The 16,281-nt window shown below is 40.7% G+C and overlaps 1 protein-coding gene across 2 annotated transcripts in view; it reads left to right on the top strand.

Annotated features, from left to right (window-relative positions):
* LOC310765011 (protein zyg-11 homolog B) overlaps positions 1 to 16,281 on the top strand; it is a 41,128-nt gene that overhangs the window by 15,358 nt on the left and 9,489 nt on the right. The window contains exons 1-7 of one of the 2 annotated variants that reach the window (XM_083619447.1): positions 110 to 1,640; positions 8,234 to 8,399; positions 9,102 to 9,856; positions 12,005 to 12,145; positions 13,112 to 13,288; positions 14,224 to 14,288; positions 16,181 to 16,280. In XM_083619447.1, coding sequence (XP_083475573.1) covers positions 1,638 to 1,640; positions 8,234 to 8,399; positions 9,102 to 9,856; positions 12,005 to 12,145; positions 13,112 to 13,288; positions 14,224 to 14,288; positions 16,181 to 16,280 — 1,407 coding nt within the window. In that variant the 5' untranslated portion in view covers positions 110 to 1,637. Of the gene's footprint in view, positions 1 to 109; positions 1,641 to 8,233; positions 8,400 to 9,101; positions 9,857 to 12,004; positions 12,146 to 13,111; positions 13,289 to 14,223; positions 14,289 to 16,180; position 16,281 lie in introns of those variants that run through there. The other variant, XM_083619448.1, reaches the window with a different exon arrangement.

Here is a 16,281-nt window from a genome sequence, read left to right as displayed (position 1 = left end):
TGTTGAGTCGCAGCGCAAGCTATAAGCATAGGCATTCACACGGAAATAGCTGAAACTGCTCGTCCCAGTGACCAGTTGTAGAGGAGCAGCAGCTGTGTTAAGAGTGCAATCTTACACATATTTACCGGGGATTAAATTTCATTGTGCTCAGCGCGCTTACTCCCAGGAGAGTAATGCCACATGCATGTTTACATATTAGTGTAAACTCCACTGAAACATGTCAACATGTATAGGATCGCGCTGTAAAACAGAAATCCCGCCCCCCCAACCCCTTGTAGCAAGATGGGTTGTTTTCACGGACTCCAAACCTACCTGAAAAGCACGAGTAGAATAGCAACAGTCTCTAATTTTTTTGTGCAAGGCTCAAATCAAGATGAACACAGTGACAATTCAAAACAGCGGATACTAGTATAATAATAACAAAACACCTTTGGTATGCTGCTTTAAAATATGCGTTGGAAGAGAAATCCCTGGTTTTGCTTGAGCCCTTAATGTCATGATGAATACATCAAACTTGCTGTAAGGCTCCCAAAAAGGAAACCAAAGATGTTCAAAACTTCTTGCATATTTGGATTGGCGGGGCGGGGGACCTTGAATATGCTCATGCAAATGTATAAGGAAATTCAGATTGAATGCTAATTTTGATAGCAGCTGCTTTTAGGACCATAACAGAGGCAGTTTCGCACATGGCTGGAGAACTCAGAAGCTTGCTCACAAATTTGTGACATTTTGGTTAATTGAAATAATTATGATAATACGGCCTTTGAATTCCCACCAACACCTTATATGAATAACGAATCTCAAAATATGTGAGTAGAAGAGGGAGCTGGTTTTTCTCCAATCTAGTGCATTTATTGCCTGGAGGTTGTTTTACTGTACTTCAGTGGCAAAGAATAGGTTTTTTTATGGTTTTATTCTCATTCCTGCTATTGATTTTCTTTAAACTCTTTACTAACAGCGATTGCATCTAAACTCTGGTTTTATACTTACTGTTTTGCTGTGTGTGGTGTGGTGTTTTAAACTCCCCGTGTAAGCCTCTTACAAAGTGGCCTAGAAATTTTACAACATATATATTTAATGTGTCAGAGATTATATCTGCCTCGAAGCTTCAGTATCTAAGTCAGGATCCCTGTCTCGCGGTTACTCTGTAGTAAGGGAAACTGTACAGGCCTAGGGGCTCTCTTTTCTTTATTTTGAATGATTTGACTGAATGGCATCACTTTTATCAGTTATCTGTTATGGCCCCGGAAACCCAGGGGGGGCCTGTTCATCACTCAGGCGGGCTGCCAGCTTATACCTACTTATCGGGAAGAGCAAGGGGCACTGAATTCAGTGGGAACTCCTGTCTGATAGCGTTGCACGACCAATGCCATCTTTGCTCGGGCATGTTGGAAGGCTTCCCCGGGTGCCGGAGCGCGTCTCCTTTAAAGGAGGCGGGAGCTGTGTGGGTGTTTGCTGGTGTTTCTTCTTTCGTTTTTTTCCGCCGGCTCCGCCGAGGCAAATTCACTTCCAGGTCGAGGGTGGCAGCTGGGCTGGGGGGCCCCGGCTCGCTCCTGTCGCTGGTCGGGGCCCGCCCCTGAAGAGCAGCAACAGCAACAGCTGCAGGAGACTGAGGACGGAGGGTCCCCGGCGCAGAAATGGTGAGGGGGCCGGGAGAGCGTGGCTCTGGGATGGGAAGCGGAGAGCGCCGAGTATGTACGGAGAGGGAGGAGCGGGTGGGAGAAGCAGCCGCTTGGATTTCAGACTGATGGAAAAATCCGGAATACTCTTCCCTCCCCCTACACCCCCCTCTTCCCGGTATACCTATCTGAGCCGTCACAAATGCGGACCTTGCTTTGGCAAAGGCAGGAATCGCTTACCCGTCAGCCTCCATCTACCCAGGCGGAGAGGGGGGAATTTTGCGCGCGTTGAAGCCTGCCCAGTTTGATCAACCCCGAGGTGGTTAATGGGTGTTAGCGGGGTGGTTAGTCTCTGCCAGCCCACCTGAATAGGGATAAGGAGAGCGTGGGGCGGAGGCGGGATGCGAATAAACCTGGTGGGAACTGGAGGGTAGCGCTAGGATCAGGCGATTGGAACAGGGGAGAATTCCCCGAAGGAAGTGCTTGGGAATATGGCATGCTCAAGAGAAGGCTGTGCATTTCGACCAGCAGATACCTGCCCCCATTCCTATGCACCATTTGCTGCTGCGAATTTAGAAACACTATTCCTGCTGTAAACATAACATTGAAAGTTGAGGCTGGGAAGACCCGCTCTTAAGTCACCTTGATGGAGAGTCTGACAGGCCACTGGAAGCAAAGCAACCGATAATCAAGTGATCGTGGCCTAGTAGCTTGGCTGGTTTTTGTAGCTATTGTAGTGCTGTTTTGTTGCCAGGCATCCCCGTGTGGTGAGAAAATAATCGCCAGCCTTCCTGGAAACTGAGAGGGGGCGGGCAAAGACTGACTGGGCCGTTTCATGTATTATTACAGTAGCCACATGGAGAATCCTGTGGGACACTGCTGCAGAGTGATAGACTTGCTGCAAAGAAAAATTCAGTTTGGAAAACTGCTCACCACACAGGACAACCCTGTTGAACAGAGGATGTATTGGAGTACTAGGACTGGCTGATTTAATAAGCTCTTTTATACATTATCGCTGCAGCTTCTAGTAATGTCACGCCACTTTTCACGCAGCAGCCTCCATGTGCTTACAGTAGTATGTTGTAACTTCATGCCACTGAAGGGGAGGAATCCTGTGGACTCTGCTGTGTTAACTGGGTTGCTAGATGCCTAGGAAGACGGTGCCCCTATATACTGAATAGTTTTGCAGAAGAGGGAATCTTTAAGACTGTATGGGCAGCTTTGGCACTGTATCTGATGCTACTGCTTTGTGAGTGAAAACAATTAACAATAGCAGTTAAACCATAATTTTTATATTGGGAAACAATGTGTATGGGAATGTTTAAGATATATCAGTTTGTCACATTTTCATCACATAGCTATATAAAAATGGTCGTAAAAATAGCAGATTTTTTGAGTGCATGTGAAGTGGACATTGCAGTCCATTGGAATGTTTCAGACCACCCCGATCTCTGCAGAGCAGTGTGAGATTCCAGGAGTCTTGGCACACCAGAGACTGTAGTGTCTTTATTAAATATGGTTTATTTACACAAATTTACACCTGAGTCCATCTGGAAAGAGGGTTCCGGGCATCACATCTCAAGAGGGGCTTGCTCCCCACAGCAGCGTAGCATTGGATTCAAAGGTAGCCAAAACACCATCTCTCTGTCTCCTCCACACAGCTGGTCCGACCATCAGCCTGCATGGCATCTTGCTCCACCCTTCTTTCCCCAAATTCTTGCTAAAATGCAACCTCCCCCCCCCACCAATCACAGTTTAATATTGTAGAACTCTGTCATACAATTTTGCTGAACATGCTTATTGCCCCTAGAGTTCAGGACTTTAGGATGAACAATAATGGTCCTTATCTGTGTGACAATTATGCTAGAAAATATAACCTACCATTTTGTTGTTTTAAACTGAATGGTTACTCTTTTAAAATACTTTTGAGTGTAAGACACAACACAGTGTTGGGATGTGGACAGTCATATGAATCTGAAGCTTTCCATTTGCTCTCCATAGAGAAATTGCTACATAAAGAATGCAATTCCAATTATACTTGCAGTGCCTTTCTGAAGACACAGTAGTTTGCCTTAAAAAAAAAAAGATTCTGAAGCAAATCTGATTTTAAATGAATATATATTAAGTGGCAGAATGCAGCTGCATTTTAAGTTCTCTTGTCTGCCCCCTCTCCACTCACTCACTCCCTGGTTCAGAATGAAGGAGAAACATTAAAATTGTAGTTTCACAGCTTTATCACAGCTAGAATTATTGCTTTTCAAGAAGGTTTTAAATAATTCTAATGAATTTGGGAATGCTGTGGTGGCGGCCATAGATCAATTTATAGTTCAGCTACTAAAAATAGAGGCTGGCTGGTGAGGTCCCCACCCCACCCCTTATTGTGCAATTAATCAGAGAGTTGTGGTCCTTGGCATAACATAAGAAAGTAATGATCTATATTTAATAAATAATCTAGAAAGCATTTTGTCAAAACACATACATTTACTTGGGATATATTATTTAAATAGAACACTTTCTTAAGATGAGTGCCTGGAACTGTTCTGAGAAAGTGAAGTTGAATAACATCCTCAATTCTTAGAACAGCTTGATCAAGGAGGGCAAGCCAAAATTTGCATTAAAACTTTACATTCCTTCACAAGCCAAAATATGTCTGTGCTGCTGGTATGTTTCTTTGTGCTGGAAGGTTTTGTAGAATGAAATTGTGATTTATATACAAAAATAGCTTGTGGGTAGTTCGACTGCTGCTATTTAGTCTAATTATTTTTATTAGCTACATATTCCCACAAGAATAATAAATTGACTGCTATAAGTTTGAGGCTTCTGAGACTATTACTTTATAATTATTTAAACTTTTGAAAACATTATTGTTCATCAGAATCACAAAACACATGTTTTTTACCAAATGGATATTCTCTGCCTACTTTCAAGTTATCACTGACTGAGAATATCCTTTTAGCCAGACAATCATTGCTGATCTCATTAGATTTTTCAAGCAGCAATGTGTGATTTGTTGTTGTTTAGTCGTTTAGTCGTGTCCGATTCTTCGTAACGCCATGGACCAAAGCACTGTTTAGTGCTGGTTATTTTCATGAGCAAAGCACACTTGCTATCAGTAGGTGGAACTTTTTCTCTTGATCCATTCAGCTTCTAATCTTTGACCCACCTTGCTGACTCACTGTAGCTTATTTAATCAGTGGGGGAGAAATTCCTAGTAGTGGTAGCCTACCTCCCCCCCCCAAATGTTATTGCTCTGTGACCTGTGGGTGCAATCTTCAGACCACAATCTGTTTTTGTGCAGTTCGTTGGTTGCTCAATTATCACAGCCACAATGCTGATAACTCAAAGTAAGTTCTTATTGCTTTTTCTTCTTCTAGCAATGAGATACTTTTTTATGTTGCACAATTGTAATACATGTTCAAAAACCAAGATTGAGCAGTGTTGTTGTTTTCTGGAGGAACGGTAAAACTCTGCAGGAGATGTGTGTGGTTGAAATTTAAATTCCCTTGCGCATGTAGGTAAGAGAGATTTCTTTTTCAAATTAAAGGGAACTGCATATGCTGTGCCTTTATAAGGACTGAATGTGTTTTGTTTAACTGCTGGTTTGAGTTTATCAAGACACTTATGTGAGGCAGATGAAACAAAACAACAGAAGATATTAAGCTGAAATAAAAGGGACGTGCTGTTAAGACAAGTTGGTGCATTGGGAAGAAATTAGCACTACTATTTTTAAAATTGGCTGGGGGAGTATGTGCTAGCCCACTGAGCCTGCTTTTTGTCTGTGGTGAAGGTGATTCACAGTGTTTGTATTATTCCCTTAAAGCTTTAGCGAAAGCTAAAGTACTGAAGATTGCAGGCTTACATATAGGATATGTAAGTGAAATAGTAAATAACCTGGGCAATTCTTTGTATTAAGAAGGCGGCCTGATGTTATAGTCCTTGACTATCTTGGCTTAATTTAATATGATACATGCATCATTAGACCATGGAAATGGGAAAAGAAACAAAGCCAAGGAATCATTGTAGCTATATTTCAAAAGGGAAGTTGAATAACTTTCCTGTGTTCTGTGGTGGAATCTACACACATTTAAAAACCATTCTGAAAATGCTTGCTTTAAAGCATTTTTTAAAAAACATTGAATTTTCCTTAAGGCTCACCATCACCATCTAGTGTCACATTGTATATTGCACTTAAAACACACTTAAAACATTTTATTTGCAGCTGTCTCTTCTGACATCTTACTTCAGCAACTTTGTTAAAAGATTTGAAAATCTGGTTTAAGCACTAACATTTGACGGTTTGATATGAAAAACTTATTAGGGCATAGTTTGTTTATGATTTTCAGTTTTATACATTTCAATAATTTTACAATCATTTTAACATTTTTAAACTCTACTTCCTTTCCCCTCTTTCTGAGGTTCCTTAACTTTATTTTTAATATTTTCTGCATATCCAAATTAACTTAATTTACTCATTTATTCATCTACTTTAAATATATACTTTTATAAAACTGCAGGCTATTACAACAATCCTGCCAGTGTTCTTATCTGTTTACAACTTGCTGTAATTCCATGATTGTCACTGGTGCATTCAAAATTGTCATTTTATCAATTGGTATTTTAGGTATTCCACTGTCCTCTAGATATTTTTTGTATTTCATCTAAATTGCCCTGTTCCACTTGTTATAATTCTGTATAAAAACTCACGAATTGATCTCTTATGTCTTTAGGATTTTCCACAACTCTACCTCCTATATTAATTTTATATAGGATTTCTCTTGCCTTTTTTATTTGCTATACTGATAATTTCCATGGTTTATTAGCCTTAGGGTATAGGAAGAGAAAGGTGAGCTTGAGCAACTGAATCCTATCTTAAAAGCCATAATCCATGGAATAAAAAAAGAGTTGTAATGCTCTAAACTGCTTGAGCCAGTTTAGTTGAACATATTACTGTACTCCTAGTCATCAAATCAGGATTGTACTTCCAGCAGAAAATTGTAGCGTTTATATATTGACTGTGAGTCCTGGAAGACCTGCTCCCTGCCTTTTCCCACCTGGCCTGGAAGGAGGGCAGGACCTTGACTGACTCCAGCTACAAAAGCTGAAGCTGCTGAAGAGGCCAGACACCATCTTGACAGGCTCATAGTTAAATGTGCATTCTGTAGTTCACCTCCTTTGTGATGTTTTATTTTGAAATCTTTAAGATAACGTTTTAGTTTCCTGTTAATTATGTTGCTTTGAATGTATACTTTATAGTCAACTTTCTTGTGTAATATTTTATTATAGATTGTTTTATGTGAAGTTTTAGTGTAGGTTGTAAACCGCTTTGAGATGTTTTCTTAAAAATATAGTCGTATAGCAATGAGACATGAATAATAATACTGATAATATACTACTACTACTACTACTACTACTACTACTACTAATACAAATTTTGCACTTAAATACAATTCTATGCATTATTCTTCAGAATTTCCTGGCTCTTATGGTACCAGGGAATATCCTTGCCACTTGCATGAGAGCATTATGCATGCATAATTCTTGGTCCCTGCCACTTCTGACCCCTCTATATTTTTCTGCAATAATTGGGGAAGAACAGGGTAAAGATACCTTGTCTTCTCATCCCTCCTAGCCCCAGTGCTACAGAAGAGCCCTATTGAATCTGAACCAAAGGCCCATCTAGTTCAGCATCCTGTCCTGTTCTCATAGTGGCCAGCCAGATTTCTCTCTCTCTCTTTTTGCTATTACTGCAACTAATAATTATGATAAGTGCTTATCATTACTTATCTCATTTATAAATTGCTTCCTATGAAGCACCTCAAAGTTATTTCAAATTACAATAAAAATATGCAAAACAACTACATAAAATCCAATACAGATGCTGACAAGGATAAAAATTCCACTTAGAAGTCTTGTTCAAAGAGGAAAGTCTTTAACATGTAGCCTGAGGATAAGAGATGGTGTCTGTCTAATATGTAGGGGAAGTACCAAATGGCAGGTGTTGCCACGCTAAAGACTCAATTTTGACATCATGCGCAATGAACCTCTTCGTAGAATGGCCTCCTCAAGGTGCCCCCTTCTGCAGAATGCAGTCATTAGTCAGGTATATAAGGGATGAGACAACTACCTCTGTGAAACCCGCAGGCAGGAAGTGAGTGCAACATCATCTTCTCCACTTGTGATTCCCAGCAACTGGTATTCAGAGGCAGAGTACTAGAGGTAGGGTATAGCCATTGTGCTTGGTAGCCTTTGCTACCTTTATATCCTCCATGGCTTTGTCTTAATTTATTTCCACTCTGACAATAAATGATTCTTAGGGCCGTAACTTGCAATTACTTCATTTCAGCCAATTTGTATTGTCTCAACTTTTTACATGCATGTGTAAAAGACTATTCCTATCATTGTCACATAAAACACCCTTCGAGTCCAATTTCTGCCTCCCAAAGGATCCTTTTAGCGGTGGTTGGAATTGTTTGCCCCTCACCCAGACCCTTCTGACAGTGATGGGAGCTTGCCCCCCACTGCAAATGATTTGTGGGGAGTTACTTGTTTTGTGATGGACTGTTGCTTTTCCTAAAAAACAATAAAATATCTGGCATTTTCTTTCTTTGTAACAGGAAGAGGCTTCACCATATTCTCTGCTTGACATCTGCTTAAATTACCTAACTTCCGACCTAGAGAAGTTTTGTACAGAAAGGCATGATGGTTCACTATGTTTGCAAGAGCCTGGAATATTTCCACAAGAAGTGGCTGACCGATTGCTGCGAACGATGGCATTTCACGGTAAACGAATTCACCTGGTGGTTCTGATTAAATGGAATGTTTGGAAATAGTGATTTGATTTACCTGCATGTTTGGACACATGACATCGTTCTTTGGTGCTGCTTCAGCAGCTGTGGCACAAGTCAGATTTGTGCCATTAGATCTAATTGAGCCCTCTGGGTTAGGCAAATAAGGCAGAGTCACAAGACTCTGCTACACTTAACTACTGAAAATTCATTTGTGCTGTTGAAAATCCTGGATGCAGAGTTGCACTCATTTCATAATATTTAGGGCTCAGTTAACTTCAGTATCTCTCCCTATCATGTCCCCTCTTTGTTTACATCTTTCTCTGCTGGAAAAAAGCCCTTGCATTGTACAGTTGACACTGCACATTGATTCTATGGGAGTCGTATGGGCACTGCGAGCTGGATCCTGTATGGCAATCTTATCTTTTCTATGCTGAAACTTGGCATACATTGTGGGTACCAAGCTTCAGCATGGCAAATGGTAGAATTATGTTGATGATGTTTCTCCAGTACCACATGCCTGTTGAAACCACTCTTGAGGGGGAAAAGGGAGGTTATCAGAATCAGGAGTGCATAAAACTCTCTCCTCTTCTCTGGCAAGCCTGTCCTTCTGTTCTAGGCCCAGTCTCTTTTTTCCAGTTTAAAAACAAAATCTGTGATAAGTTTGTTTATTTACTGTTCTTCCCTCCCACCCCAGGACTGCTGAATGAAGCAACAGTGGGCATTTTTCGAGGGAATCAGATGCGCTTGAAACGAGCTTGTATCCGGAAAGCAAAAATCTCTGCAGTGGCTTTTCGGAAAGCGTTTTGCCACCATAAGCTGGTGGAGCTCGATGCCACTAAAGTGAATGCAGACATTACGATCACAGACATCATCAGTGGACTTGGCAGCAATAAATGGATCCAGCAAAACCTTCAATGCCTTGTGCTGAACTCATTAACTCTTTCCTTGGAAGACCCCTATGAAAGGTGCTTCAGTCAGCTGATGGGTCTCCGGGCTTTGAGCATTACCAATGTTCTCTTTTACAATGAAGACCTAGCGGACGTGGCTTCGCTTCCCAGATTAGAAAGCTTGGATATATCCAACACCTCAGTCACCGACATAACTGCACTGCTCGCCTGCAAGGATCGCCTCAAGTCTCTCACCATGCACCACCTGAAATGCTTGAAAATGACAACCACTCAGATTCTGGATGTCATCAGAGAGTTAAAATTCCTGAATCACCTTGACATTTCAGACGATAAACAGTTCACATCTGATATTGCACTTCGTTTGTTAGAACAGAAAGACATATTGCCCAACCTTACATCTTTGGACATTTCGGGAAGGAAGCATGTTACTGATGAAGCTGTAGAAGCGTTTGTTAAACAGCGACCCTCAATGCAGTTTGTGGGCCTGCTGGCTACGGATGCTGGCTACTCATTATTTCTCTCTGGCGAAGGAAACTTAAAGGTTGGTATTGGTTTGTTACACAATTCTAAATAGTTGTCAACTAAGTTTGACTTGCCGGGGGGCGGGGCTGAAGCTTCAAATCCTGGTGATTAATGGGTCAGTTCTAATGGCAGTGTGTGTGTGTGAGAGAGAGAGAGAGAGAGAGAGAGAGAGAGAGATCATTGGCTTCAGAGTGCTGCTAAACCACCGAGCCCCTAGATCAGCAAAAGGTCTACCACTCTGACAGTGTCATCATTCACATTTTGCAGCATGAAAAGAACTAAATCTGCCCCCTCCACCAAATCTTGCAGCTGGGACTGAGGTGGAGCCCTGCAGGCTTTCCTCATTTCCAAAATGTATTGTTGGGAAATCAAGCCACTGCCATCCCTGTCTCTCTGTCTCTCAGCAGCAATTTACTGTATTCTGCTTGTTCTACTGCCCTCTTTACTCTGGGATTCAGTTGGTTGGTTCACTAAGGCTCATAGCTGTCAAAGTTTCCCTTTTTTAAAGGGAAATTCCCTTATTCCGAATAGGATTCCTCGCAAGAAAAGGGAAAAGTGGACAGCTATGCTAAGGCTCTGGGCACTGCTTCTTCCTCGTATAAACATCACTCATTGCCTGTTAGATTGGGTTACTGTTGTTGTTTTTTCATTGTAAGTTCCTCAGATGTCTCAGTGGGGACATATGACAGGGTAGAAATTTCATAAATTTATAGTAAAATTATGCGCATGTAGAACATGAATCAAAGCAGCAGGCATGCCACCCCATTTTCCTGAGAATCTTCCACTCAAAGGTATTGCTACAAAAAACCTCTCAAACGGCCCTTTCTGTGTAGGAAATAGAGGCTTGTTTAGAGGGGAAATGGCACGTGTGCATGTATATTATTATTTTCTTTTTCTTTTTCTGCTCCTTAACAGTTCTTGAGGAAAAACTGTGGTGTATAGGTTTTGAGGGGCATTATCTGATTGTTTTGCAGTTTCTCTGAGATGCCGTTTTTAAGGGTAAAAGTTTAAGAGAAATGCAACTGCTCATAGATGGTGTGCTGTCTTTGCCCCTGTAGAACACAGCATGAGAGAGGCTAGTCCCCCAAGAGTGCTTACCTCTTCTTCTGCAGCCTCATTTGTCGCTTTCCTTTCCTTATGGTGTATAAAATTAGTTAACCTGTTCTTAAAAGCCCCAGCACCATAGCAATGACCATAAGTTCAGCTGCTTTTATTGGCTGGGAGAGGACTATTGCTCAGCTGTTCCCACCACCCACCACCTCCTGCCAAGGCGCACAGCAGGGAGAAGTGCCTGGTGCTGTGCTACTCTCCTTGAAGAAATGGAGAATAATTCCTTGCCCAGCAGCAAAGGAAATGGTGAAATGGTCATTCTGTACCTGTTAGTATGTTGTCTTTTGCAGCCCATGATCAACGTTACCTCTCTGCCTAGTTGATAATTCTTGAAATACTGCATCTACATTTATAGAACTGTACTGCTCAGTTAGGTCTGTAAAGACATGATTGGTAGCAATTTGTTAGCCGTGCATACAATATATAAATGGCACTGTAGATTGCATGAAGAGCAAAGACTGTTTTACTTATACTTGATTGTCATATAAAACTGAGTGGAAACCTCAGTTCAGCAGAAATTGTCATACAACAACAACAACAACAACAACAAGTAAACCTTGAAACATTTGTATTATTTAATTACTTCAGCTTTCTTTTGCCACTACTGCAAACTCAGTGATGGAAAGAGGAGAAAATGCTGACAAAAGTGGACTGGCAGATGAAATTATTAGAGTATGCAGAGATGGCAAGATTGACAGGGAAAATCAGAACTCAGGAGGTTCAAAACTTCAACAGGGAATGGGACAAATATAGACTGTACTTAAAAGAACACTGTAATCACTTGAGTTCTATGACAGGCTTTTAGTAACTCTTGCAATGTTGGGATATTTTGGAGGACCATAATGTGGAAGAACTATAATATGCAGTTGGTTTAGATATGTAAAGCACCCATGGAGGGGAGGAGGGAGGTCCTAAGATTTGGAAGAATCTTGTTTGATTTTAAAGTTTAAATGTGGTAAATGTGAAATTTATTTTGTAAAATCAATAAAAAAGTATGTATTTAAAAAAACTACTGCAAACTCCAGTATGTTCTCTAGTATTTGTTCTTCTGTTCAAGGTGTCTGGAGAAGCCAATGAAACTCAGATTTCCGAAGCTCTGAAGCGTTACAGTGAGCGAGCGTTCTTTGTGAGAGAGGCACTCTTTCATCTTTTCAACCTTACGCATATTATGGAAAAAACCAAACCAGAAATTCTGAAGGTAAAGCTATTTGACACTGATAAGAAATCACCCTTTGCAGGCATCACTTTGTAAAGGTAACCTTGGGCTGTCTTCACTAAACTGCAGATAAAATCCAACAAAATGTGCGCGCACGCTGGTAAATTTGCAGGGGGTGGGGAGAGAAAAGAGGATACAATAAAGGTAAATAGTCAGAAGTTCAGATAAAAATGGATATACTATTTACATGGGTTATACTTACTTGAGGGGCACGAGGGATGTGTTGTGCAGAGAGAGAGAGAGAGAGAGAGAGAGAGAGAGAGAGAGAAGAGAATTAATAAGATTGCCACTGGCATTGGGTTGGCCACTGTGAGAACAGGAAGTGGCGCTAGATGGGCCTTGGGTCTCATCTGGCAGGGCTGCTGTTACATTTTTGTGATGAAATGGTAGCCAACTCCATTTAGTTCTGTCTTTGAATGTGGGTCACTGCCAAACAGCTGTGGCCAAAAGTAGAGATTGCTGAATCCTCCCCTCCCCTCTGTCTTAGTGGTTCAGCATGGCTGGGAGGTGGGGAAGAATGCCTGGATGTAATCTAATGTATATGATCAGAAAATATATGCAAGGAGCACAATATACCTGCAGGTGAGTACTCTGGGTTTTCCTTCTCAAGCATTCCTCAGACAGAATTTCTCTCCCACCGCCATAACAGTTTCCTCATAATTGCCACTCCTGGCAAATAAGAAGGGGAAAGGAGAGGGCAGGCCATCTGACTGATGTAGTCTCCATTCAGGGAATGAAATGGTTGCTCTGTTCCTCTTTGCTTTGGAAGTTTTAATGGTACTGCAACAGGTTTTGGGTGGCAATGTGTAGATCTGTAGCAATGGCTTGTTTAAAAGGCCTCAGGACGAGTTAAGCTTACTTTGCTTAGGATATTGGTGGCTGATTCTGTGCATGTGACTATGTGTATTAGGAAATTCTAATTTGACCTGTTTTGATTGATTCTTCCAGCTTGTAGTTATTGGGATGAGGAATCACCCTCTGAACTTGCCAGTGCAATTAGCAGCGAGTGCCTGTGTGTTTAACTTGACAAAACAAGATTTAGCTGCAGGCATGCCAGTTAGGGTCCTGGCAGATGTCACTCACTTGCTCCTTAAGGCCATGGAACACTTTCCCAATCACCAACAGGTAAGCCCCCTTTTCTCTTTCAAGATAAGGTGCTTGAATATTTCTGAATGCTGAACTTTTTTTTTTTAAAGTATTTGAGTTCAAACTTCTTAGACAAGATGAAATTAATGAGATGAAGAAACCAATGTTAAAACTGACTGCAAAGAACAGAAGTGAATGATGTCTAGTTGGAAATGTCTTCAGGCCAAATGGTTTCAGCTTTTCAAAACCATAAGTTATCCAATGTTAATCAATCTCAGGGTAGACCCATAAAAATTGATGGACCTAATTGGTCATATGCATTAATTTCAATGGGCTTACTCCGAGTATGATAAATATTGAAATCAACCCTGTGGATAGAATTCAATGTCACACTGTGATGAATGTTCTGCCTATGCAAGTACAGTAAGCCTGCAACTTGCTAACGTTTAACTTGTACGCATTGAGTTCTGGTATATCTATGAGGAGGAAGAGATTGCAAGCTTTTGTTTCTAATTTCAATTAATTGCATTTCTTAGCGCACTTGAAATCATTTTTATTCAAGAACATCTTTTGTTACTGGTTTTTAAATCTGTGTATATAACTAACTTTTATAAATCCTTTTAGGCATGTTCCTTTTTATATATAGACTACGTTGCTGGTATCTTAGTATTTTTATATATACTTCTGTAAGTCACTTTGTGAGAAGATTTTATAAATGATAGAGTATAATTCAAAAAAGTAAATTAAAAAACTTAAGTGCCTGGTAGACTCTGATAAATTATAAAGGTCTATGCACCTGTTCACACCATCCTGTTTCACTGTATTTCACTTCTAAGCAAATACATTTGCAAATGACATTATCAAATCATAAAAGGAATATTTGTGAATACTTAGATTCATCTTGAAAGAAGGAAATGCTCAAAATTCCTGCATGAGAAATACTCTGTTCTGAACCTTGCTTTGCTTTTCTACAGCTGCAAAAGAACTGCCTTCTGTCACTGTGCAGTGACAGGATACTTCAGGATGTTCCATTTAACAGGTTAGTTTTCCCTCCCAAGTTACAGAGAAGTAAGGAAAGTATTTCAAGTTGTTGAATGTCTTATGTCTCATTGCTTAGCAGTTTGCAAACTGCTTATTCCTCCTTGGAATATAACAAATTCTTATCAGAACTTGGGAACCAATTATTAAATAACTGTAACAGTTTAATTTTGACTGCATATATACACTGTTATGAAATGCATGTGTCCGTTTGTTAGATCCAGGTGGATTGCCATTTTCTTTTTGGATGCTGGTTTTAAAAACTTGGTTCTAAGCAAGGGTGTACAGTTTGACTGCACTGTACATCAAGAGGCTGTGGATTTTGTGGATTAATGAAAGTGGCTTGTATCATATGCAGAAGTCTGCCTAGTAGGGATGGCAATACTTAAGCATAAATGCCAATGAAGATTGTTACCTGCCAACTTCTGACTACGTTTGAGCCATTGTCCCTAATTATAGATATTAGAAAACCCACCTACTACCTTATGCTATAGCAGCGTGTAATTACATGCTACCTAGAGACATGTGCATCATAGCTCTTGTAATCTCACTTTTAATGCAAATGTTTCTAGCCCTTTTCGTTTTGAGCACTTACTGGAAAAGGTTTGGAAAGGGGGATGGATATGGTTTCCAGAAGTTGTTCTCTCATGATTCATGTATCCATTCCCTCTTACTCTAGTCTCTGCACTCTTTCCTCTTTTTGACAAAGAGATCTGAATCTCTAACCCTCAGTATTACAAGAAAAGTTGTTTAATTCTCTCCTTGGTTTTTTTGAGCGTATGTAGATGTAAAAAGCACATGTTTGTCCCAATAATAATATTTTGTTGTTGTTGTTAGTCTGAGGCTAGTAGGAGTGAAAGTGTTGTAAGTTGTGCTTCAAGTCAGACAGCACAATGGGGGAGCAAGGAGCAAGCATACATTCTTGGTGTGTTGAAAACTGCCCCCCCCAACTTTGTGGGTAGCCTGAAGCATAGCAGTGGGTTTGGCAAGCCAGCAGGATGAGAGTATAACCCTTGGGAAATATGCTACTGATTCTGACCACAAGCAGGTTTGCATGACCTGGGAGGAAGATGATGTTGGCACAGAGCCAATGCAGGTTGGTTTGCTGACTTTGTCACACCACTGAGGCTTTTTCTATCCCTCCCCAGCTGAAGTTCAGGGAGTTTGTGTCCCCAGTGTGTGTTTTAAGGAGACTGAGTGCCCATTCCTCTTGGCTTCTCAAAACATCAAATCTTTAGCCTTGTGGCTAAATTCTATATAGGTACATTATGACAAATCATAAAGCACAACACAGAATCCAGCTCTGTATCTTTCAGTCATGAGGAGTTGCTAAAAAAGTCCATAACTACCCATGCCAAATGTGTCGGCTTAGTAAAAACTCCTTTCATCAATCACTCACAAATTGGGATTTTTAGCACTTGTTGCTTACCAGCTCAATCCAAGGCCATCCCCTGAAGATGGAGACAGTGGGTGGTGCGAAGACCAGCTCTGTCACAATGCTGCGCTGAAATGGCATGCTCCTTTTAGAGTCTGATAAAGAAAAACAAACGGAAGCCATTTTGCTTATTATAAGTATCTAAGGCTGGCGTTTTAAAGTTTTTCTGTATACTTTTGTCCAGTGCTTTTTTTCTGGGGGGATACATACCGCTAAACATTTTGTGAATCTTTGTACTTTTGTCCATTTACTGTATTTATTTTTCCCGATTTGAAGTATTAAATGGCGATTTTCTTGAGTCAAAATGAGAGTATCCTTAAACATTTTTTTTGTAGGAAAAAAGCACTGCTTTTGTCTTTGTAGCAGTAACCTAGTCGCTTCTGTTTCGCTGCCAGTAACAGATGGTATGGTTTTATTCCCCCCACCCCCAGATTTGTGAACTTTCTGTTGCCTTTCAGGTTTGAAGCAGCCAAGCTTGTCATGCAGTGGCTTTGTAACCATGAAGATCAGAATATGCAGAGAATGGCGGTGGCTATCATCTCCATTCTGGCTGCAAAGG

Source organism: Podarcis filfolensis (genome assembly GCF_964270895.1).
Source record: "Podarcis filfolensis genome assembly, chromosome: 6".
Classification (NCBI taxonomy): domain Eukaryota; kingdom Metazoa; phylum Chordata; class Lepidosauria; order Squamata; family Lacertidae; genus Podarcis; species Podarcis filfolensis.
The sequence above is the reverse complement of the archived record's forward strand: the minus strand, read 5'-3'. Positions and strand labels throughout refer to the sequence as shown.